The 26,646-nt window shown below is 39.6% G+C and overlaps 1 protein-coding gene across 24 annotated transcripts in view; it reads right to left on the bottom strand.

Annotated features, from left to right (window-relative positions):
• The window catches only part of EPB41L3 (erythrocyte membrane protein band 4.1 like 3), a 126,367-nt gene that overhangs the window by 40,387 nt on the left and 59,334 nt on the right, over positions 1-26,646 (bottom strand). For 23 of the 24 annotated variants that reach the window (XM_081918005.1, XM_081918026.1, XM_081918024.1 and 20 more), the window contains exons 2-5: positions 21,274-21,497; positions 18,187-18,384; positions 1,401-1,505; positions 784-826 (exon numbers count right to left, since the gene is read on the bottom strand). In XM_081918005.1, coding sequence (XP_081774131.1) covers positions 784-826; positions 1,401-1,505; positions 18,187-18,384; positions 21,274-21,486 — 559 coding nt within the window. In that variant the 5' untranslated portion in view covers positions 21,487-21,497. The remainder of the gene's footprint in view (positions 1-783; positions 827-1,400; positions 1,506-18,186; positions 18,385-21,273; positions 21,498-26,646) is intronic. The other variant, XM_081918006.1, reaches the window with a different exon arrangement.

The raw sequence follows: 26,646 nt of genomic DNA on the forward strand, positions 1-26,646 counted from the left end.
TTTGGCTAATAAGTCTACATCAGATGTATTAACAGTATCTACCATAACAAACACTGCACATTTTCTTGACTACATCAATACTGATTTTTAAAAATGGCAAACAGCTGAAACCATTGCTGTCAAATATAAACCTAGTTGAGCTGAAATCCATGTGCTTAGGCTTTCAAAATAGGTTTACATAATTTGGCTATTCAAAGCAGACATTTCTTTACAGAAATTTTGATGTTTTAAAGCATTTACAACATTTTATTAAATATTTCTCATTACAGGTATACTACTTCGCTCATACTATAAATTAACATTTGTAAACCAGAAACCATGTTTTAATTCCAGATGGAGAACGCTTCCTACCAAATGTAATTGCTTGCATATACTTGGCCAATGGAAAGATTTTATTTGTGAAGTGTGATTGAGAATGAACACTGACATCTGTTTGCTACAGCAAATTCCATGTGTATGCATTACACCAAGTTTGTAGAAAGGATCTTAAATATTCAACTTGGTTGCCTTGATGCTTAATTTATTCTGAGTACTTATAGGTTTCTAAAGCAATTCGCAAGTACATTTACATGTTAAGCACTGGTAACAGGAGAAAGGAAGTATAAAATTGGGTAACAATGTGGAAAAACAAATTTAAAAATACAAGGTACAATCACAGATATATAGACCTCTTCTACAGGTATAATCACATCTTTTAGGCAGCATTCCTAATGTTACTTACTGGAAGGAATCCCTATTAAAAACTTACAGTTAATGTCTTTAAAATGATTTAGCACAACTTACTTCGGATCTGCTTTTTTATTTCCTTGGCTGGGTCCAACCAATTCTGAAAATAAGTATTTAAAATATTTGAATGTACAAACATGTTTTTAAAATCATCAAGAAGAATAACAGCAACAATAATTTGTTTATACCCCGTCCATCTGACTGTGTTGCCCCAACCACTCTGGGTGGCTTCCAAAATATAAAACACAACTGTGCATCAAATATTAAAAACTTCCCACATACAGGGCTGCCTTCAGATGTCTTCAAAAGGTTGTGTAATTGTTTATCTCTGTGACATCTGATGGGAGGGCTTTTCATAGTGCGGGAGCCACTACTGAAAAGGCCCTCTGTCTGGTTCCCTGTAACCTCACTTCTCACACTGAGGGAACCACCAGAAGGCCCTCAGAGCTGGATCTCAGTGTCCAGGACTGACAGGGACCCTACTCCATTATGAAATGGGCAACACTGTTGCTGTCAGGAGGATGCTACTGCCTCCACTGCCACCTCTCTGACCAGTTTTGAAGGCTGATGATTCTGACAACACAATCTCAGTATCATTAATAAGACTGAAATGCTTGGATTTGATACATTTTCTCCATTTTCTCCTTTCTTTATGAACTCTTTTCTAATTTTACCTTTTGGCTTTCCATATCTTTGTATGTTAACCCGAAGTAATCTTTTTCCAGCAGGTTCAGATGTTCACATACTTTGTCAAACAGCACCTGGCCTTTTGAACGTTTCTACAGAGAAAGTATAGGAAATAAAATGTTTGAGTACCAAAACACGAACCTTTAAAAAAATCAAGACAGCTTAAAAGAATCAAGTGAACATTCATTTAATTTCATGCTAAAAGTTTGATATTAACTGGCTCATAATATGAATTTTCCATGCCTGAAATACTTCCTTCTATTGCAAAGTATGTTGCCTTACCATTAAATTATTACTTTAATTGCAATAAAAACATAATGGGAAGCATCCATCCTATGCAGCTCACAAAATTCAGTTTTCCTGGCCCCTTCTCCACACTGAACCATAGGCGCCGACTCCATGGGGCCTGAGGGGGCCCGAGCCCCCTCAAAAATTTGTTTGGGGGGGCTCCGCCCCCCCCCAATAATTTAAGAAAATTATTACCGTATTTTTCCCTCAAAAAGAGGAAGCGGCTGCTTTCCTGCATTCTGCCTCAGGGTCTTACTGCCCACCCTCCTCTGTTTCCTTGCTGTGTTTGCTCAAACGGAACAAAGAGCAGGGAAAGCCCCTCCCCTCCAGGCAAGCAGGCAGGAGGGAGAGAGAGAGAGAGAGAGAGAGCGTGCGAGCGAGCTGGCTGGCTTGGGTGGGTAGGTGAGGGAAAACTTTTGCCTTCCTTTCCTCCTTGCCGTTATACCCCTCCCCTGCATTCTTAGCCAGCTGCTTCTCTGCACACCCCTCTCATGCTCCTTGTCCGTTCTGTGTTTTTCCTTCCCTCCCCACTTAAAATGTGGTTTAAAAACATGGATCCACAGGGATCCTCAGGATCTTTGCATTGGGTCACCCCAAATTCACCATCAGATCACATAGCATGTCCATGGCTACAGCCTGCCCCCCAAAAATCACACACCCACTGTTGCCTGGGGCTGCAATGGTGCAAAAACGTGGTTACAAAACATGGATCCACAGGGATCCTCAGGATCTTTGCATTGGGTCACCCCAAATTCACCATCAGAGCACATAGCATGTCCATGGCTACAGCCTGCCCCCCAAAAATCACACACCCACTGTTGCCTGGGGCTGCAATGGTGCAAAAACGTGGTTACAAAGCATGGATCCACAGGGATTCTCAGGATTTTTGCATTGGGTCACCCCAAATTCACCATCAGATCACATGTCCGTGGCCACAGCATGAAGCACAAAAATGATACATCATTAATATTCACCGCCCACGGTGGCAGCCAATCGGCTGCCGCAAAGGGCGGGCCCTCACAGGTTCACTTAAGGTCGGGGCAGCCCGGGGCTCGCCCCTTTCGTTCCCCCAGCAGCAGCGGTTTGGAGGTCTTGGGCCCCCCCAATATTTTTTATAAGTCGGTATGGGTCCCCCCAATATTTTTTATAAGTCGGCGCCCCTGCACTGAACCCATCCCAAAAAACAGAATGGCACAGGGTGGGACATGGGAGACTGCAGCAGGAAGAAGAAATTAGCAGAATTTTGGGGGAAGAGGGTTCCCCTAAATGCAGCTTTCGATCCAAGTCTGTTTTCTTCAATATTATTTGCAACATGCCCAATGGTAGGGACCATTTTCAGCACATATGCAGAAGTTGAAAGTGTTAACATCTTATTGGCTCTCAATGGAACTGTCCTGATTTCTGAAATTAACTTGGACTTTTTGTAAAACTGAATATAACTTATGGTACCTAAAATTAGAATGTCATGGTCCCAGGGCTAGGAACATCAAGTATGCCTAAAGGGCAGGATATGCATCATGCAAATGTAATTTTTATAACAGTGAATGCATAGGGGTTAAGGAAAACCAAAGCTGATTGTTTCCCCAGGGGTGGGGGTGGTGTTCCTCTTGATCAAAGAATTCTGCACACAATCCAAGAGAGGATTTCATGGTTGTCTAGATAATGCATTGCCTTCCCTGCACTTGCAAAGGAATTTCCAAACAGCACTGCAGTAAGACATTATGGGCCAATTTAAAATGAAGAATTCTTTTTTTCCCAATACGGCATTCATGACTCAATTACGACTGAGCCAGGAGGACTTTGCTCACCACTAGACGAAATACGTTGGGGTGGAAGAGTTTAAAGAACAAGATAACACAGATGTGATAATATCTAGTAAGATGAATAACCATGGCAACATTTTGAAGGAAATGTAAATTACTGTAGCATGAAAAGACATTTTGAAACTTTTGAGATAATTTACCGAGGGGATTAAATGAAAGCAGGGCAGGGGTTTTATAAGGCTATCTAGAATCTGAAATAATATTCACTGTTATCTGGCCTGAATTCACCATTTTGAGAATTTTGACAGCATTAACAAAGAATAACACACACAGCACACAAGCATCAGCAATCAAGCAGAACCGCTCCCTGGTCTCCAGCCTTTGACATCTTCACCCCTGCAGCTTAGCCAACCTATAAACAAACCTCAAGCTCCCAAGCTGCCTTCATTGGAGATGCAACTATGGACACTTCTCAGTATGCCCCTCATTCCTTTGTGGCAGATGTCACTGCAAGACGTGCACACTGGCCCAAACACTGGGCGCTGACACTCTTCTCAACAGTTACAAACTGGAGTTCACCTCCAATTTGTTTCCAAGACTCTTTCTGTCTCCGATATCCAACGATCCACAAAAACGCTCCAGTGAACTGCTTTGAGTTTCTGAATAAATATTTTATGCTAGAATATGTGCTATCTACATTGTGGTAAGAGTTCATGTAATTTCCTTTAACACTGCATGTACGTTTACCTTCTTGAAGAAACTTTCTATTCAGAAAGAAGTTTGAAAATTTTGGGGATATTATATTAATTTTCAGATTAATCACTATAAAACAGAGTGATTATGTAATGTGTACTCTTGATTATTTAACTGATTTCAGCATTTGTATGTCACCCCAGAACATTTAGCTCTCTGCATGGTTTACAACGAATAGTAAAATAAAAATAGAAATGTAAATATATGAAATAAAACATGAAACTATAAAAACAAAGCTCTTCATACCCCCCCCCCCAATCAGAAGCACAAATTTAAAAACTGTGAGGCCCAGTATATATAAGATATTTAGGAAGCCTAGCTGAACAGAAATGACTTGGGTGATGAAAATACCACAAAGCTGGTGCCATGAGAGACTCACTGGGGAGGATGTTCCATAACCATAGTGCCACTGCTAGAAAAGCCCCTCTTCCTGATGCCTACCTGCCTCATTTCATTTGGTGAGGGCAACTAAAGCAGGCTATATCTGAATATAATGCTCTAGAAAATCCAGAAATTATTTTGGTTGTACAGCCTTCAGACTGAGATTTCTGAACTATTTTGTTTTAGGAAACATAAACACAGCCCCAACTGTTAGGGGAAGATGCCTAAAAACACCCAAAAAGCTTTATAACCGTGGGGTACAAAACATAACAGGAATGTACTATCTGCATTAAAAATAATGAGTAATCTCAACAACATTACAAGTGCCATTCTTAAACTAATTTGTACTGAAACAAAATTATGCTAATTCATTTCATTCCACAGCTTTCCCCAAAGGCTATACATTTAGCCTCAAATTATTAAAGTTCCTCAGAAAGAAATAATGAAAAAGGGGAAGTCACTATGCAATTATCTATAGAGTCCTCAAGAAATCATTTAGGATGATAGAAATGGGCAGCACATAGGAAGAAGAAAATTATGTTTTCCACCAAACTGTCAACTTTGCCTGAGTTTTTCCAGGTTATTTTGCAAAAGGGGAAAAAGATTTTATTATCTCCATTTAGAAGACTGAGAAAAATATTAAAAAACCAATAAACCTCTCCAAGGTGAAAAACAACAGGGGACAGATACTCTTTGTGTTCCTTAATTGCCACACATTCTAGATTCAGTTTTCACCAACATAAGGCTTGTACTAAACACCAACTAGTTGACAATCACTGACAATGTAAACTGAAGGAACTAATTCAAGACAGGTAATTGTCAAGAGCCATGATTGTGGGTTTGTTTTTCTGTAAATCCTTTGCAACACCCTTTTATGTACACCTAGCAAGAAGTTCCAGATCAATTTAACAGGGAACATGATAAATGCTAAAAAGAACTATTTCGGTAATATCTAACACCATATGCTTTCAAATATGGGTCAGTAGCTTGCGGTACTACAGTGTAATTAGACAGTAAGGTAGAGGTACTTGCTTAATTGGAGGAACAAGTGTGATACTTGATTTTTCTTGGATTTTGTTGTCCATTTTAGTATCTGTAAATGTAGATGTGCTAGCTGAAAGACTGTTGGCAGATTATTAAGAAAATTGCTGGGCTCAGAATTATATTAAAATTCAAGGGTGCAATTTGCATCTATTTGCATTTTCATGATGACAGTACAGCACCTTGTCAATTTAAAAGCCAGGCAAGGTCAAAAATCAAAGATGTTTCAGCTGGCAAATCCATATGCTGGCAACAGCTGACTGCTTTGATAAGCAATAAGCAGTTGCTGGTTAAAGGTGTTTTACTGGAGGCCTGCAGGAGGCAGGTGCCTTTTTTAACATGTAACTTTAAGAGGTGCACATTCCTTGGCAGCAAATATACAACAAGTGACCAAACATTGAAATTCAAATTACCATCAAAACCCCATTGTGTTGGATAGGAGAGGATAAGGGAACACAAAACAATGGTTTGCAATATACCAGTTAAATTAGCACTTCATGTAATTTCTGATGTGCACATTCCACTGTGGCTTCATCTGACTAGTAACAAGATCAAGCAAACATATGCTTGTTGGAAACAGATATGCAGGCAACCATGTATATAGCACATATCCCCAAAACATGTTTATTAATTTATTTAGAAAAAAAAATGTATGAACTACTTAATCAAAGCTGTATACATAAAGTAATATATAGTATTACTTATAGTATACATAAAGTAATATAAAATAATTGTCAACGATACACCCCCCAAAAATCAGCTTTTTTAAAAAAAGCAAATATACAAACACTAAATTGCATGCCTAGGTAGACTTGTTGAAATAAAAATGAAACAATATAGCGTGGGTGACTGCCTAAGAGGTAGTGTTCCAAAGCACAGTTATTGCCGCACTAAAAGATACAATGCTCCACAAAAGAGGAACAAAGACCCAAAAATAGAAGTGGCTGAGTAAGTACATGTGGAGCAAGGTGATCCTTCAAGTAAACTGGCCCCAAGCCATTCAGGGCTTTATATACCAATAGGAAAACCTTGAATTTGGCCAGGTAATAAAGAGGAAGTCAGTGCAGGTCTTTAAGTAAAGGTAATATTGTGGTAAGATCTCAGTCCTGCCAGCAGTTGTGTTGCATTTAGACTGTAACTAAAGAGAACCAAAGGGATTATATTTCAGTTAGTAGTTTCCTTCCCTACTAACAGTACAAATCAACTCTAGGCCTGAAAGAATTAAGAGTCTGGCAACACACCATTCAATTTTTTAAAAAAAAAATCACTGGTGGCAACAGGACTAAATAATTTATTCATCCCAAACCATTATTTATTGTTGCCTTAGCTGAAAAGAAAAGGAGATGGACAAAGAGAGACTCTAGCCCTCCAAGCTCTAGATCTTAGTCCCAAAGCATTTTTATGTTCCAGATTGCTTTCACCAATCACTTTTGAAGTTTCCTTTCGCTTCTCAAGTCTTTAAAAAGTATTACAATTTTGTCTGTTCTTCCCACTATATTAGGACAATTCTTCCCGAGTTCACCTTAGCTGCTATTTACATTACAAAATGTGCATATTAATTCCATGAGTACAATTCATGTCTCAAATGGTTTGGCCCCTGACACCAACAATTTGTTCAAAGAGCTGCAATTTTAAAGTCTCTATGGCATAAAAAGTGCTGTATTTTAATCTATTTTAACTGCTGATTTACTGCTGGTTATATTCTAAATGATTTGCATTTGTAACATAACGAGCAATAAATTGTATTGTATTGATTTTCTAGTCATTTGTATTATATTGAGAGCCGCACTGGCTGAATACGGTAATTGTATACAAATACACAAAATGAATGAATAGGTAAATGTTTAATATAAGAAAGCAGTCAGTTTAACTAAAGCTAGTCCATGGACCTTAGAATTCAGCTTCTGAAGTTTCTCAAGTAACCTTAAGCACCCAACAGCCTAGTACTAATGTATCCTGGCCCATAGCCAACAGCAGCCTGAAGGACCATGGTGCCCTGCCCTGGGAGCCCACCCCCTCATATATTGAGCAAATCACACTGGCATTGAAAAAAGCAATGAAATCAGAGGCTGAGAAGACATTGCAAGCCTCATGGCATTAGAGGGAAAAGTGGAAACAATATGGAGGAGGTTTGACTACAGTCACAGTCATACTGATGAGTCCTTTGTTAGTCTGCAAATAAATATATGGGTTATCACAATTTGCAGCAAACAATGTTAAACATTAACTCGTTAGTATAAAGTAATTTGTGTTATAATAGATATATACAGGTAATTCACAACTTACAGACATTTAACTTGTGTGTGTTCAGCACTTGGCAGATAAATAAATAAATTAATATGCGGAAAGTGGGCAGGGTTCTGAGAAAAATGACTTTGGCAATCCCACCCACCATTGAACCCAGTAGGTTTAGACTTTATGTGCAATCCCCAGAGTGTAAGTTGAGAATTGCCTGTATGTGCATGTCATTTACAATACCAATAATTTAATGTCACAGTTCTTAAACAGAGTTTTCTTCCTTTTTATGTATCCTTTGAAGAATGTCACAGTTCTTAAACAGTTTTCTTCATTTTTATGTATGCTTTTGAAGATATGTATCGGTTTGAAAATGGCTTAATATACAGCACCCACATAATTTAGCAATAATGATTGAAGTATGCGAGGAAATATTGACTACAAATTAAACATCTGGTGGATTATTATAAATGCCTATTATTCAGTTTAAATACTAGGGTATACTTTGGGGAAATTTCTTAGGACAGAGAAATAATGAAGAGATAAAGCAATTTTACTAGCTAATTGTTCTCCCTAAACTGTTTGTGTCTTGGACTTTTGCACTGGGAGAATGTTTAATAGAGTACAAGCTCAAGACTATGGCTCATTATATGACAATATCTACAGAGTGTTTCTCAGCTACAAAGGGAACTATGGGGCCTGCCATTTGCCATATAACCAATAAAGAATCTACACCATGGATAGATGCTCTGAAGCAACAAGTCCTTCAAGTATTCAAAGAGTGCTGTCATTCCCCTTTCAGTCTTCCTCTTCAGGGTAAACATGCCAAATCCCTTCACCAATTTTTCATTGGAAGGGGTATCCATAATGTGAGAATCTTCACTACTCTCCTATGGATCCCATCCAAACTTCCTATATCTATCTTAAATTAAAGTACCCAGAAGTGGGCACTGTGCTGCTGAAGATGACTGTGTAATGCAGAATAAAGTGGACCTAAAATGAAATCAGCAAAGAAATACGTCGCACCACCTACAAAAGGGAGTGTGCCAGTGAGCAAACTTCTAGACTAAATAAGAACATGGGTCCATCCAGACTGAAAGAAGAAACAGAATGCAGTATAGACATTATATTACCAGGTAGCAAAGAGGAATCAATAAGTATATCACACACATACCCTGTGAGAAATAGAAAGAAAGAAATATATACACACAAAAATACAAAAAAAATTCCTTCTAGTAGCACCTTAAAGACCAACTAAGTCAGTTCTTGGTATGAGCTTTCGTGTGCATGCACACTTCTTCAGATACACACAAGTGTGCATGCACACGAAAGCTCATACCAAGAACTGACTTAGTTGGTCTTTAAGGTGCTACTGGAAGGAAATTTTTTTGTTTTGACTATGGCAGACCAACACGGCTACCTATCTGTAACACAAAAATACACACACCTGTCTATGTAGGGCAAGGACAGTTAACTTTTTTTTCTGTCAAAGGAAACTGAGGACTGGCCACCTCTCAGAGGGTGACATACCAGTGGTGGCTATGGCCAATGCACATGTGTGGAGGCACACACACAGCATACAGATAGGCAGGAAGGCATGCACACCGAGTCACACATTCGGGCATGCAACACTGCAATGAAGACTTTAAAATGCTTTGGTTCTGCTCTCTCAGAGCAGTGCTAGAGTGGGAGGCTTTCCTACTCAGCTCTGCATCTAGAGCAATGTGAAAGCATTTCTCAATTGCAGTGCTAAGAAATGAGGCAATCCTACCTCGGCACTGTAATGGAGAAGAAAAACAAATCAATGTGTTCAGTCATTCAATCAACACATTCAAATGTACTCTTGCCTGGCAAAAGCACCTGTTCTGCTCTCCTGGTTTGGTACTACTGCAAAAAAGAAAAGAAAGAAAGCTTTCCTTCCTGTTTCCTGAGCTCGAAAACCTTGCCATTGTACCATTGGGAGGGAGAAGTGCCTTTGTAGGAAAAACTGAGGCAGAGGCTCCTGATTTCTGGAGCACTGGTGATACCCTACAGTATCCCTCAGCAGAACATTTTTTAAACAATTAATTGCTAAATTATTGAGGGTCCTGGGAGCCACCCAAACCGCTTGGGGTGGGGGGGATTCAGCCCAAGGGCCACAGATCAGGGTCAGGCAGTAAATATAAACAACTTGAAACATCACTTTACCCATCCTAAACCAACTATAATGATCCCTTTAGTGAAGAAAAGCCTGAAGGTTTAGCCAGTTGTCAGGAACACTTTGTCTGTAATACAGTAATAGCACATGTCCACCTCTTCCAGTTGACTGATTTCAATGTTTACAGTAGGTCAGTCATATGAACTGTTGACTTCTGGGCAGAAAGAATTTAACTGTACAAGTTCCTTTCTTGTGATATAGTCATTTAAAAGCCCGAAAAGCTAACAATGTTCCACCAAACTTTGCTCTTAATGCAGGAGGTCTAGGTCAAGAGTTTGCAAGCAGAACAGTATGTAAAATTTAAGGGAGTGAACATTCAGAGTATGCCTCTATTTGCATTTTCCCCCTTTCCCAATACTAATATAGCCTTTTTGTAACAACAGTGGAGTGTCCCATCCTATACCAGCCTAATGTAAATAGCAGGTTTGCTCATGTGTGAGTGAAAGAGAGTGCACACAGGTGACAAAATTAATACTACCCAGTTTCATTTTAAATCCCATGAGATTTATGACACAATGTTGCACAACTATTTCTTGCAGTAAAAATGTCACTGCACATATACATTCCCTAGCATTAGAACATAGGAAGATGGCTTATATACAATCCTTTACCCATTAAAGGTAAAGGGACCCCTGACCATTAGGTCCAGTCGTGGCCGACTCTGGGGTTGCGGCGCTCATCTCGCTTTATTGGCCGAGGGAGCCGGCGTACAGCGTCTGGGTCATGTGGCCAGCATGACTAAGCCGCTTCTGGCAAACCAGAGCAGCGCATGGAAATGCCGTTTACCTTCCCGCCTGAGTGGTACCTATTTATCTACTTGCACTTCGATGTGCTTTCTAACTGCTGGGTTGGCAGGAGCAGGGACCGAGCTATGGGAGCTCACCCCATCGCGGGGATTCAAACCACCGACCTTCTGATCAGCAAGTCCTAGGCTCTGTGGTTTAACCCACAGCGCCACCCGCGTCCCACCCATTAGCTTGTTCAATTAGCTTGGTATTGTCTACACTGAATTGCAGGGTCTCATAGACTTGGGACTTTCTGCATGCAAGGCAAATGTTCTGTCCCTGATAGTCTTGTAGTGAATTCTCTCAGTGCAAATATAGAAAATACAGAATTACCATGTAGCCTTGTGTCTGAATGCTGAAACACCTATCCTTTGAGAATGGATGATAAAGTTTGACTAAGGAGCTTACTGCTAACGTTCTTCTATCAGTTATCATTCCATCAAAATATGAGTTTTGTCACTTTCCTTAAGAACTGCAGGCAGTCAACAGATTAATAATATTTAAACTAATTGGATTCAGCTAAGAAATGGAAATACCAATAAATGAGGCAATAATAATAATAATACTAATATGCAATACTTTAAAGACTTGTAAAAAAATCACTGAGTTATCCTGGTATTGCCACACAGGGAACCCTCCTTTAAAACATTTGCAACACAGGCAGCTATTGGTGCATCATCTTTGGCACTGATTTGCAAACTCAGGGTTAGCTGAAAATCCTTTGAACATTCTTAATCAAAACCCTAAAATACCCTTGGTTCACTTCTCTCAGGAAAAAAATGCTTCACAAATGCACAGACATTCCTTACTATGTGGCTTGTAAGGAAGAGCAAGGTAGCAATTTATACACATTCATGGGAGTAAGCCCCATTGAACTTAATGGCTCTTACTTCTGAGCAAATGTGCACATGATTGCACTGTAAACCTTACACATGCAGGCTAGGTTGTTGGCCTTGAATTAACACCTTGTTTCTATCAGGGAATTTATTCCAGACTATTTTCCTTTGTTCTCCTTCTCCATTCACAGGCCATTGCATGCAAGCCAGCAAATGAATTATCTTGAATAAAATACTCATTTGTTCTAAGCATAAAGACACAAAGAGAAGTAGCGTTTGGTATTTCTGGCCATGTTGTTCTTAGGCCACAATAATAGTTTTGCCATGTAATGTAGAAATCCCATAACAAAAACATGGGGACAACCTTTCTTGCTACTCAACTGGCAACAGCTTAACTCATTCAAGCAGCAAACTAAAATGTTAAATATCTGTTACCTAAAATGTCACGTGGGAACCATTCCTTTGTGTCTTGTAGTTATGCAAAATAATGGACTGTAGTAACATGCCTGTAGCACAATGAGTAGCTTATTTTTGTTTTATAAAGACCTTAGTTCAATAATACTGTGTTAAATTTCAATTTGTGGTCTACAAATGTAGATATTTTAAACACACATTCTTTTGCTACTCTATCATAGATTGTTTCTTTATTCCATATAGCATGTTTGGATCTGTCTGTATTAAAAACAATCCTTGCTGTGCAATTTTAAAATCTTGCTTAAAATGTAATGCTAATATATGAAGGGATAGTACAGCACAATTCTATGCATTGTTTACCCCAATGTAAGCCCCACTAAATACCATGTGTGTACAGGATTGCAGTCTACAACCTCCACTGAATCTCATACTGCCTCTGTGTTGCAAGTACACATTAATGTAAATTAAGCTTCATTAGAAATAAACTTCTTATGATCGATTAGAAAGTGTTGATAATACTCAGTTAAGGGTTTCTGATTTTTTCCATTTAATTTCACACACACCCTTTAATCTTTTAAACAAAAAAAAAAAATAGTGCTGGAGAAAAATGGCAATGCTAACAATTTACCCAGCAACACAGTTGCACTATATCTGCATTTAAAATGTCTTCTTCTAATAGATTTTCAGTGTGCAGATCAATGTCTCACACTTTTGTATATTATAGTAACAATCATACAAGTGTCAGTGACATTGTATAATATGGCACACTTTCTATTGGGGCCAAGAGTTTATTTTTAATAACCCTTGAGCTCACAATCCTAAAAAGCCAGCACTAATCTAAACAGAAAAAAGCCCCAACAACCAAAGGATTGCTAAATCCCAATAAGAAGATTGGTGACCTAGTCCTCATTTTGGAATCAGACCAAATTAGGGCCTTTTCTCATGACATCAGCAACAGAGCTCTCAGCAGGCCTAGTATTATGAACTAAAACTGTAATATTCAGGACAGTTTCTTAAATTTTATGAAATGACACATGCAGGGGCAGAAACAAACATGTAGACACACATCCTCACACATACAAGCTACCCACGCCACACATGGTTTTATACTCTGTCTGAAGCAATTGGTGTGCAACAGAACCACACTAGTTACTCCAGCCTCTCTCTTTCAAGAATCCCAGTGCGGCAACCCTTGTAGCGTGAATTCAAAGTTCTAACCTCTAACCTGCTCTAAAGCTGCTGTGCAGTTAAGAGTGGGCAATAAATATTTTAAATAAAAAGAGATGGTCAGTGGGGAAGAGAGAAAAGGCAATTCAGGCACAATTTTTAGAATAAGTGGATTGAATGGAACAGTCCAGGGAGAAAATAAGCCCAATTGAGCTGGTCCCCCCCCCCCCCCCGTTAACTCACTTTCAGTCTTGCCCAGGTGGTATCTCTCCCTTTGTAATGGCTACTGCTGGCTGGTAGCTGAAGGAAAGAGGAGCCACTTCCAAGTTGGCCCACTTCCATTTCTCCCTGTGCTGTTGTAGTCTGTCGGGTGGAATGGCAGCTAAAAGCTGTATATTGTTCGAGAAATATTAGCAAGAAATTGTTTGCTGGTAGTACTCGAATCTTGTAAGACCCATAGACAAGAAACTTAATATGGAAGCTCACAAAGATGAGTGCAGCATAACAAGCTTGTTATCAATATAAGCTAATGCTGGCAAGATTGTCTGTTGTATGTCAAAATATTTTGGGTTTTAGAAATAACGTTAAATAGCAAATTTGCCTAATTGTACTCATGATTCACTCAAACTGGCCAGATTCTAATGCATGAGTTGTCAACACGACTCTGGCAGGCATTCCCTGGTGCTCACAGGGACCTGTTCCACACACACCAATCTAGCTGAAATGGGGCTTGAAAGAAACCTTGTAAAGTAGTCAATAGAAGGCATTTCTCACATCCATTTGCAACATGAAGGGGTTAACTCTCCAGCTGCTGACTAATATGGTCAGAGTTCAAGAGGGAAGATAGTTCTGTTAGAAAATGTGGATTCTGCTTCCAGTCAATATGAGAGCATATTTATCACCCCATGAACCTCCATTTCAAAAAAGAGAATTAAAAATGGGCAAAATGTTATAGATATTTTGTTAAATCTGGTTATGAAAAACTGTAACAGACACAGTAATATACAGTTTACCTCAAATGTCAATGCAGCTAAGAACATCTCAGGCGAGGCAAGCAAAAGGTAGGTATTTTGCTAGCAGTGAGATGGTGGCAGCGGCAGCAGAAATGGTAGTGGATGGGATCGGAAGTACTTCACACTCTTTCTCTTCCAGCCTTCTCTTCCCTACTGGATGCTTCCTCAGCTGGTTAAATCTCACCACCACCATGTGATTCTCATCATGACTGGTGTCATGCTACTATTAAGGGTCCGTCCCCCCATAAGCTTAATAACAGGATGAATGCACAGGGCAGGTAATTTCAATCAGAACTAGATATAAAGATCAGAAATAGATTTAAAGATTTAAAGCTCCTGAGCAGCTTCCTCTTCTCCCTCCCTGCTAGGTTGGCTAGTTACACAGAAACAATTAAATACCCTTCCTTTCCATTGGAGGTCCTTGTCACAGCTTAGTCACAGAATAGAATGAAACAAAACCAGGTTTTCCTACTAATTCAAGGAGAAAATAATTCTGACTTGGCAAAATATGACCATTGGCTTCCAAGATGTGTGTGCTGTGGGAGGAAGTGGTGGACGGCCATGCCATTCAGTGAAGGAAGTGAAGGAAGCTAGACACAGACATTTTTACAGCCTCTTTTCCTTCATCCCCAACTGAACCTGGTGCGTTGGATAGTTGTTTCTGTGTTGGATATGTTTTGCTTTTAGAAGTTTTAATTGTTTTATCACCTGTGTGCTTGCTGCCATGGGTTCCTTTGGGATATAAATTTAATAAAGTTCTGGTTGCTTGCCTTGGTCATGCCTTCCAGGAAGGAGAGGGAAATCCTATCCCTGTTTTATATTGCAAGAGACTCTTGACCTATGCTGCTACCAGTGCTGACAAACCTAGAAAGCACATTTTTTGCTGAGAATCTATTGACCTTTATACACAACAAAATCTTTCAGGCTTACACGATCAACATTTACATTACTCTGTCAAGGCACACCCACACTTGGGATTTCCCCCTCCATTTGAAGAGAAACTCAGATATGAATAAACCGGTTTGTTATTTTCAGCGTCCTATTTTCAACAAGGGGACGTGGGTGGCGCTGTGGGTAAAACCTCAGTGCCTAGGACTTGCCGATCGCATGTTCGGCGGTTTGAATCCCCGCGGCGGGGTGAGCTCCCGTCTTTCGGTCCCAGCTCCTGCCCACCTAGCAGTTCGAAAGCACGCTTAAGAGGCAAGTAGATAAATAGGTACCGCTTTATAGCGGGAAGGTAAACGGCATTTCCGTGTGCTGCTCTGGTGCCGGTACGCCAGAGCAGCTTCGTCACGCTGGCCACGTGACCCGGAAGTGTCTGCGGACAGCGCTGGCTCCCGGCCTCTAGAGTGAGATGAGCGCACAACCCTAGAGTCTGTCAAGACTGGCCCGTACGGGCAGGGGTACCTTTACCTTTACCTTTATTTTCAACAAAGGCCAACCAGATAACTTCAAGATACTGGCCATAAAGAAAACAGCCCTCCCAATCATGTTGTCTCCTGCTTGCGGGCATCCCATTGAGATCTGGTTGGACACTGTCACAACAGGATGCTGGACCAGATTATATTTGGCCTCATCTAGCAGGGCTCTTCTTATTTTCTATGGAGGAAGAGCTGGTCCAATTATTAAGCCCACTTAAGGAAGCTACAGTTCTGAAGGAACCAACACAAACTGGCTGGCATCAGCACCAACCCACTCCCCACACTCAGAATCAGAACTCTGATTGCAGGTCAGGAAGGGGTACAGCAGCTAAACCAGCTATAAACCTGCTTAGCTGGAACGTAGCCAGAATTGAAGCAACACCATATCCTGCTATGCTCTCTGCTGGACAACTCTCTTATCCTTAATATCTTGACGTCTCATCCCTAGATAGTTCATTGGTCTCTCTGAATTTTGAGCAACATGTAAGGGATGGCTGGAATGGGATACAGCAACTGCTATTCAGTGGTAGATACCCTATAAACTAAATCATTTAGTTATAGCAGCTAATAGCCACCGATAGACCTCTCATCCACATTTTTTAAACATTGCTCATGATGATGTGATGCGGCAGGCTTGACAGCTGTGCCTGATGAGCTGCCCATCAACTGGAAGGACCCTTCTCCTTAACATAATCTAGGGAAAGGGGGGAAGAGAGAGAAAGAGAGAGAGCACACAGCTTCACTGACAGTTGAGACGTGTCAGAGAAGCTAGGTGACATCTCCCAAACCTGTCCTTGTTACACACACAGCTGTTCTAAGCCTTCACTTGAGACCCTAGGGATAGGAATAAGGTAGGTAGGAATTGTTAACAAGCTTGTTTGCATTAGAACTGGAATGTATGTTCTATAAGCTAACCCTTTCCCCCAATCATCAAGCTCTGTCCTTTTAGTCTAGGAATAATGTTAAGCACTATTTTCGGAATTTGGTGGAACTTTGGTGGACTCCTGACTGGAGAAATATTTCCCTGCTGTCTTCTCCCTTGATGCCTGACCTTCTACCCTGCTCACATTGTTCCGATTTATAAGGAATAAGGGTGCTCTCAGACCAAGAAGAGAAAAGTAGCAAAACAAGGAGTAGTGGCATTAACCTCACTGGGGCAGAAATAGGATGTGTTTTGCTTTTTATTTAATATTGGAGAGGCTCCTAGGTCAAAGGCGTTGAGCATCAAGTTTCCCTTTTAAAGTAATCATCACCATAGCTTGTGACCACAAATTTCCATATGAACTAAGCATTATGAATAAGTGCTTTTCTTCTGAACTGTTTGTTAATCAATTTCATTTCTTGACTCTGAATTCTACTACTGTAAGATAAAAGGTCCGTAGTCATTTTCTCAACATAGGCAAACTTTCACAAACCTCTATCATGTCCCAACCCATTATCATAAACTTCTATCCTGTCCTCACACTCAGTTACCTTTCTTCCTAAGCTAAAAAGCCTCTACATTTCCTCATTAGGAAGGTGGTCCAACCACTGTATCACCTTGCTTCCTCTTTTTACACCTTTTCCCAGTTCTAAATATATATATATATATATTAAATGGAGAGCACTACAAATACACCCACAACATATATTTATTATACAGTGGTACCCTGGGTTAAGAACTTTGCTTCAGGATGAGAACAGAAATTGTGCTCCTGCGGCGTGGCGGCAGCGGGTGGCCCCATTAGCTAAAGAGGTGCTTCAGGTTAAGAACAGTTTCAGGTTAAGAACAAACCTCCGGAACGAATTAAGTTCTTAACACGAGGCACCGCTGTACAAGCATTACAATCTTGGTGGCAGTTTATTTTCAGTCTATTTCCCAATAATCCCTAGCATGGAATTGGCTTTTTTCACCACTGCCTCACAAGGCTGCCTTTGATGCTATACAAATTGCTTGCTCTTTCTGAACAGTTATCACCAAGATCCATACCCTGAGAATAAAAGTGTGAAATTCTAGACAGGCCTTTCTTTGAAGAGTATGTGAACCAAAAGTCTCTTGACTGATAGAAAGCCTGAAACAGCACACTTCAGATAGATTCAGACACAGCTATAGAATCCAACTGCGGTACAGAATAACCAGCAGTTCCCGATCTGTATCATTACTGTCTCTTTTCCTTGCTCGTGTTTCCCACTGCTCTATACTCTCACTGCCCATCAATATCACAAGGGCAAATATATTTTGGGGGAAAGGCTGAATTGCTAGGTGAATTATCACATAGAGCCTTGGGAGAAGGATTATTCAATTTCTGTTTTTGTTTTCTACTGCCAGTATTCCAGACTGAATACACACAAACCACATGTTTTAAAAGCATATTTCCTTTCTTAGAGGTACTCTCCTTTTGATATAAAAGAGAAGTTTCCTTTGCAACCAGCCTTCATCAAATAAACACCTTAGATCATATATAGTAAAAAATCTTCCTCCCTCCCTTTGAGTATTTACCTCCACTTCACAGCCGTATTCTGAGCCATCTAGAAGGATTACTTTGCACTGCATATTTTTCGGTTTTTTGACAATCTTTAGAGGAGATCTGGAAAGCTTGCTTGAGGATGATTTCTGAGAGAGCTTGTCGTCTTCAAACTGCTGGTATTCCAGTTGTTTTGCTGCTGCAGCAGCAAATTCGCGTTCTTTGTCACTGCCCTACAAAGAGAAAATAGGGAGATTAAGTTCTAATTTCAGATTAAAAAAATGTGGCCGACTGCAGAGAGCTTTCAGAATCACAAGGTACAATCAGACATCCCTTACAGAGGACTAGTTAGAGCCACATTTTGAATCTGCAACGTAACTGCAGTGCAGAGAAATTCCATTCAATGTTTTGAAAAGCTTTTCTACTCAATGAAACTGCTGCTCCATTTTATAACTGCTAATTCATAGTGTAAAGTGTTGAGAATTATCATTTCGGTATATGACATATATTAACCTTTGCAGGAGTCTTGAGTTTTATATTTCTAATAATTTAGTTTTTTCATCATAGGTACACACACAATATTTACATTTAACAGAGAGATCAGATTTGATTTTTTTTATTTCATAAAATGTATATACCACTTGATTGTAGAAAAACTGCAAAGCAGTTTTTTTAAAAAAGGATATAAGAATAAAACTATCTCTAAAAAAATTGCAACCATAATTTTAAACACACAGAAGGTTAAAACTGCAGTGAAATAGACTAAATTAAAATGCCTACAAACTTTCTAAACATCTGGGCAGAGCTGATAATTCATAATGCATAAAAAGGAGTCTGAGTTTAAAAGATCCAATGTGACATATGGCTGAATGCAATATGCCCCCTTTTAGGAAAGAAGGGGATGACAATTATAGTCCAGCCAACACAGTATGCTCTTCCCACCTGGCAGTTACATTCCAATGCCATTGCCACTTTAGTAGCAGCTAACTCTGTACACAGCTCTTCCGCAACTAGTTCAGAAGCAACATTTCAGCAGCAACTGAAATGTAGTAATACGTTAGTTAAAGCTTAGAAATTTAATCTTATTTTCATCTGGCCATCATAAAAAAACAAATCTGATTCAGCTCGAAATGACTTCATAGTAAGTCAGCAGCCTGCAGAACTGACATCCATCACAAATTAATCCTCCAAGTCCGTTTCCTTCATTGTAACAAGTCTCCATGAGAATGAATCAAATCTGGCCAAAAGCCTTAATCTGCTTTCAGAGCCAAAGAATTGTGTGTTGCACAATATGTGGGAAAGTGCAGGGCTTCACTGAATATACATGGTGAGAGGAATTACATTTGCTTGTGAAAACTAGTGGGTAGTGCAGAGAAAACAGATACACACACACACAAACCTGCTGGCAATGTTTAGTTTGAACTATAAACAGGAGCATTTGTATTTCAAAAGGGAAGGATGTGGATATCAATGTCTAGAAGTAGCTAACCAGGACAAAACTAAGCCGGGGAGAATTTATCCAGGTTAGACTGTCACAGAAGAACCTTTATAGTAATTTGTGCTGTGCACAAAAACATGCCAGGAACTATTAGAGCAGGACCCCAAACTGTCAAGATGTGTTCATGCACCTTCACAGGGAATTAAATCTCATCTTCCTAAAGAAGCCTGACATCCTGTTCATGCAGTTATCTAGGGCAAAATGACCAGGGAGACACAACTTGCATTCGGTATTTTATTTTTTTATTTTACATGCATAACTGCACGTTCTTTCATGTGTGATGAACTCTTTTTCAAAGGTTATTTGTGATACATTTCCACAAGCAATTTGATTATCTGGCAAATGGCACCATAAATTAACATCTAACAGGGAAGAAAAATTGTGTTAAGGCTCTTTTTGGATCAAGCTACCTTCAGTTAGACTCAGAGCAACACTGAAATTGCTCAAATTTTCACACAGGCAGACTTCCCACTGCTTTCTTTGTGTGTGGGGGCGGGGGGCGGATCTAAATATTTATTTCTAACCGGACTAATCTATACATTTTGGTTAGTAACTTTGGTTCAGAGTTTGATATATTAATAATGTCTGATTAGCCCAACAACACCTCTTGTTGATGGAGTAAAGAATGTATGTATTATTCTAACCAAAGCCTACTATATAGTTAGTTAGAGATGGGGAACCTATTCCATACCTGCCTTGTTTAGAAGGGGGCAATGCAGCTGGTTATCCATGCACACCGCTCTTGGCTTAATGCTAATACACATGCCATGTCTCTTTAAACAAAGTTGTGAACTACAGTGGTACCTCGGGTTAAGAACCTAATTCTTTCTGGAGGTCTGTTCTTAACCTGAAACTATTCTTAACCAGAAGACCACTTCAGCTAATGGGGCCTCCTGCTGCCGCTGTGCCGCCGGAGCACGATTTCTGTTCTCATCCTGAAGCAAAATTCTTAACCCGAGGTAATAGTTCTGGGTTAGCGGAGTCTGTAACCTGAAGTGTATATAACCTGAAGTGTATGTAACCTGAGGTACCACTGTATTTAATCCCAGTCATTGCTGTCTGCCTCCTTTGTTTCCTTTCCCATTAACAACATTCTAATGTGATGCACCTTGTTTATGTCCAAAAAACAATGCTTTATTAAAGAGGGGGGAAAGCCTCAGGGCTGAGTAATTTTTCAATGTTAACACAACTGAAAGTAGTTAAAATGTAGTCATTTTGTATGTACCAGGCCTTAATGGATGTAAGCTTTTGTTAGTTTCAAACATCACTCAACCCCAAATGAAATGGGATTTCAGCAGGTGTTAAAGTGGAAATGTGTTTCCAAACTCTCCAAAATTTGCAGTTATCTAACACTGTGATGAATAGCAAAAGGTCCCCCCCCTTTAACAATGGCAATAAGTTTTAAAAATTAAGCCCAGCATGTAAGACAATCTGACAAAAATAACAAAAATATTGTATGACTGAAATTGAGAGAGGGAAATAGTATCTAACCTCTCCCCTCCATCCCCAGTAAATCACCAATCAGTGTGCAAGAGTACTGGTTTAATCAGACTGATATCTGTGTCTAAGTAATGTTATGTGTATGTTAAGACTTTTAAAGAAATTATCCAAGTTCTGATCTTACCGGTTCCTTTTTCACAGGAGTGCTGTGAGCTGCAACACCAGAAAATTGTTCTAATGCATTCTGGTGCTCTTCACTCAGCTGCTGTTGCTGCTGCTGTTGCTGTTGCTGCTGTCCTTGGGCCCCTGTCCCACCTGATCCTTGTTGACCCGAAGCTTCTTTCTGCTCTTGATCCTGATCCTTTGATTCAGAATCTGATCCAGATTCTGTAGTCATGGTTGATTATTCTACAACACAAATAAAACTATTCAGTATCATAAAAAAAAAATCAAAAGAAGGCAAAAACTGAATTGACAAACAAGTAAGATGGTTTTAAGTGTGGGTGGCAAAGTTAAGACCATTTGTGGGTGACGGGGAGTCACACCCACCCACCTGGCTCTACACACAAGGGGATTTTTTTATTAGTTGTCTTCACACCTGCTCTCCTGTCCCCTCACCACACTTAGGTGGTCTGAATTTGTTTGAATGCAGATTCTTCTTAACTCTGGTCACTGAATCCAGCTACCAGAACTAGTGATACTTAGGGACTTGTTTAAGATTGTAGAGGACTATAAACCATTTGCCAGATAACTTATCACCCTTTCTCCAACTCTTCCAACAGAACCCCAAGAAAATTAAACTGAAAACATCCTGTTCCTACTTGGTGGCTCAGTGCAAAATCTCTGTGCGACTCAGGGAAATATCCACATGGTTCAGTGATACAAGAATATAGAAAAGGCAACAGGAAGCAAGAAAAACATACAATCTATGGGCAACTGCTTATATGTATTGTTTTTAAAGCGATATAAAATAAAAGCATTCAAACACAATTTACATTAATGGCCGCTTGGTCACTGATGTAAATTCGGTAAAGATCTTAGGCAACACAACTAAAATTTAATCAAATCAATAGTTTTTAACTATAAGAATTTATGGATCTCACGACACCCATTTTCTGTTCATGATCATATTATGCTCATTAGTGCTGTCATATATTCAGTTTACTTTAAAATAATCAACAGTAAAATGCCAACAGAAACCAGAATGATGCGTCTTCAAGAGACTTAATTTATTTTTCATTGGTTCTTTGTTCTACACATTGACTACTACAGCACATACAAAAATACCCTTACTTTATGCAAATGGGGTTATTTAAGCATTGCCTTTTAGTTTTGCTCATCTAGGTAGATATGTTTCTGTGAATGTCTCTCTATGCTCAACATCTAAATGTGAATGAGACTGCCTCACACTTTTAAAATGGTTATCCTAAACTTAACATATGCATACTAATAGGCTCCAACTCCTAGGGGCCAAGGTCCTTTTGTCCCCCCCATTGAATATTTTGGGGGGCTGCCTCCCCCAAAGTTGTGCATTTGCCATGTCTTGTGGTGGACTATGTGGGGTGGGGCTTACATGCCCCTCCCCATATTGTATTCAAGTTGGAAACCCTGGAGAAATTAGAAAAACAGTATATATTAAGGCAGCCTTGATATTGAACCGTGACACTGAGGGGAGATTTTTAACAATTCCCTCTACACTGAGGGGATTTAAAAAAAAAATTACACTGGCCACAGAAACACAGTGCCAGCAGAACTTCAAAACACACATGCCCACATTAATGCATAACAACAGCTGTTTCCTATATATGATTAGACTATGTTTTGGGGGGGGGGAATCCCTTTTTAAAAATCATTGAAGCCATTTGCGAAAAATGGACATTTGAAGAGAAGCCTTCATTTCAAAATTGTAAATGTCATTCTTATTAATTTCTGAGCTTAAGTTTAAATTTGCAACTACTCAAACATTTTCCCCCAAAAAATGAACTACGATCGCCTAAAAATGGAGTGTTTGATCCTTCTTTGTGCTAGGTGTAATGCACAAACAAAGAGTCAAAGGCAAAAGTAGGGCACAAAGACAGATGTTCTGTGCCATCAAGCATCCATCACAGTGGTTGAACAGAAGATTAAATCTTAGGTTATTTTCCACATTAAGGGGAAAAATCCTTTTGAGTTTAACCATGAACACTGGTCTCTCTTCAAAGTCATATAGCTTGACCCTGAAAACATCTTCCAGGTGCACCTTGATCAATTGCAGATGTTTCCAGGATTGAACTAGCAGCTGCAACCACAATCAGTTTCAACTGAACACTGACTGGAGTAAGCAAAGTAAACAAACCCTAACTTTTACTCTTGGTCATCAAAAGAACTGTTTAAAGAATTCTATCCTCCCCCCAAAATCATCCCTTTTTGTACCTACTGGGTTATCCTAATTTATGTTCCAATTTAGTACACACACTACAATATGATCCTTGATGTCTGCTTGCTTTCGTTTAAACTTCGTAATTGTTTGGGATAAAAAATATTAAACTCCTGATAATACACTCATCTTCAATACATGGGTCAGATCCTGACTAATGATGGGTATAATAGTAGCACTACTGTCATATGAATGCATAGATAGATAGATAGATAGATAGATAGATAGATAGCACTATAAATGTTAAACACTGCTAATACAAACAAAATCTAAACCATTTCCATTTATGTCTTGACTTCAGAAGCTTGTGGGATATGAGGGTATCTCCGATGCAAGGCTAGCAGTTGCATAATTTATTAATAGGTTGAGAGTAAGTTCATGTCCATTAGACGAGCAAATTATAGTTGTATCTATGCAATCTATTGGTCTCCACTGGAATCAAGTACATTAAAAGGAACTGCTTCTGCCAGCTTGTCACTTCTGGCAACATATGTACATGAAAATTAATAATCACTCACGGCACAAAAGAAACAGGGTATTTCTAGAAGATAATTATATCTTTTGGTAAGTTTTTGTAAATACATGCATGAAAAGTCGAATAATGAAATGAAGACGACAGTAATTGCAGAGCATAACCCATCAGATAGTTGTTTCTATTCTAGTAACTCACTCTTTTCATTTCTATTGGTGCCTCTTAATTAAAACACGACGTACAACCAATTTCTCCATTCTGAGTGCAAGATCCACTTATACTGCTTGTCTGATCCCACAACAGAGTTTGAGTGGGATTTACAGACAAAAGTGTGGCGATTCAAGCTGAACGACTTCGCGTACGCAGAGGTTATCTACATTGACATAAATTAACAGCAACACTATTATAGCAATTCAGCATTCTTTTTTAAACTTGAGTGGGGGGCGGTGTAAAAAAGTATTAAGCAGATAATGGCTTACAACAGTAACAAATTGGGAACATAGGAAAGCTACCAAGTCAGACCATTAGTTCATCTAGTCCAGTACTGTTGACTACCTGCAGCATTTCATGTTTCGGACAGAATTGGGTAGTTTTCCACTCCACCCAAAGGTACCGGTAACCAAACCTGGAAATGTACCACTGCTTCCTAGAGGTATTGAACCAGGTATTGAACCTAGGAACTCGTGCATATAAAACAGATGTCCTTGCTCATAGATAACTACCGAGCACATAAAAATCTTAAATCCACAGAAATTGGACAATTTCTAAGCATGTTATTTATTATTGTTGTTGTTTCAATTTATAACTCATCCTTCCTCCCGAAGGAGCCTACCTGTATGTACAATCCAAAATATTAACCTACCTGACTTGGATAATATTTGTGAAAGGCAACCCCTTTCCCACACTTCCTTCATCTGCTGTGCCGATTTGGCCACAGTTGCTCTGCAATAATTACCGTGGGTACCTCATCTGGGCAACAACCCAGAAAATGGCTCAACACAAAGTCATGTAAAACTGTTCTAGTTAGCTGAAACACCAGTTTCCAGACAAAAGATAGACACAAAGGATGCTCTGGTGTTTGCATGGAAGTTCACTCATGCTGTCCTAAGTAGTTATTATTCTGGATCGGCATGATTATGAGCTCGCTGATGCTGTGGAAGAATGTTTCAGGGACGGGAGCAGGATTCCTGAGCAAACTATCATTCAAAGCCTGTATGCTAGAGTTACAGCTAGAACAGGTTTTCCCGTAATTGTGTTTTTAACAGGATTAGGAGAAATGGAAGAAAACACAGTAATCTGAGCAAGGAAGCAAACAACACACACACACACACACACACACACACATGCATCATCCTGACTCCACATTTTACAATTTAGCATACCATTGCTAGAAAACCTGTTTTAGCTGCAACCCTAAAGAGAGAACCAGCAGGATCTGCTTATTAACTTCAATTAATTGTTTCAAGATATATGTTTTTCTAACTTTGAACATGATTAGTTGATTCATTACTAGAAAAGGGTAGAACCTCTTTGCCACATTTTGTTTGGTCTTGGTTCATTCCGACCTCAGGAAACCCCTCTGGTGAATCCTTGTGAATTTTAAGTACTTTGTGAAGTGCTTTCTTTGTCATACCAAAGACTTTACCGAAGAACACTAGCACTTAAAAAGACAGAGGTGCAAGTACCTTTTGTCCTGGCATGTTGAGGAAAGTTTCACTGGACTTCAAAGCCAGCAGTAACTCACTTAAAACAACTGAGCCTTAATTTGAGACATGGAATTGAGTCAAGAGTTCTTGGACTTTGAGACATGGTGATATGCCTCAAAATATCATCGGAAGAGCAAAAACTGATGCTTAACAATACTTAATTTTAATTTAATGTATGCAGTCCTCCAGGCTTCTTTCTCTTGCCCTCAAGACTCTCACTAGGCCATGTCCCCTCACTGGTCCTGCTCTGCATCCTCCTTGCATTTTCTGCCTAGCTGGAACTTGTCCCGGAACTGTGATAATGTCTCTTGTTGACCTGAGAGGAAACGGGAAAGTGGTGTTTCTGTGTTAGTTGTATCTCTGGCTTCTGCATGAATGAAGTTTAGTCTACCATACAAGTAAGAGAAATATCCCTGCCCATTTTTTCCCTGGCCCCACTGAAAGTGGAATGTGGCCCCTGGTAGATCCCCATGAGGCAATGTGGCCCTCGGATTTATAACTCCCAAGTTATAAAGTTATTCAGGACAATTGTCAATAGGACTGCTCCTCAGAGATGCAAGCATAATGAGGTTATTCACTATGGCACAATGCAAGTTATATCTTTTGGGGAGTCATTTACTGGTGCTAGGGTGTAGTTTTGTCTTGAACAACAAAATACTGGTTCTAAATAAATACACACTGAATTTGGCTCTACTGAACATACATTTAAGCTCTGAAAATCATCCATATAAACATGCTCCATAATTTCAGAAATGCCCTGGGGTTTTATAATGCTTAAGGCACATATGCCGGACATTACACTTTAGTCACACACCACACACATATTCTCTTTGCCTCTTGGGTCCTGCAGCAAACAGCTGTCATTAATATTCACCCCTTCTGCTAACACTTTCCTTAATCCCAGTAGGGCTTCCTAGCCTATAATTAAACTTTCCAGCTGCTGCACTGCTAGACAGAACCCAA

The sequence above is a fragment of the Podarcis melisellensis genome (genome assembly GCF_964234715.1).
Source record: "Podarcis melisellensis genome assembly, chromosome: 7".
NCBI lineage: Eukaryota > Metazoa > Chordata > Lepidosauria > Squamata > Lacertidae > Podarcis > Podarcis melisellensis.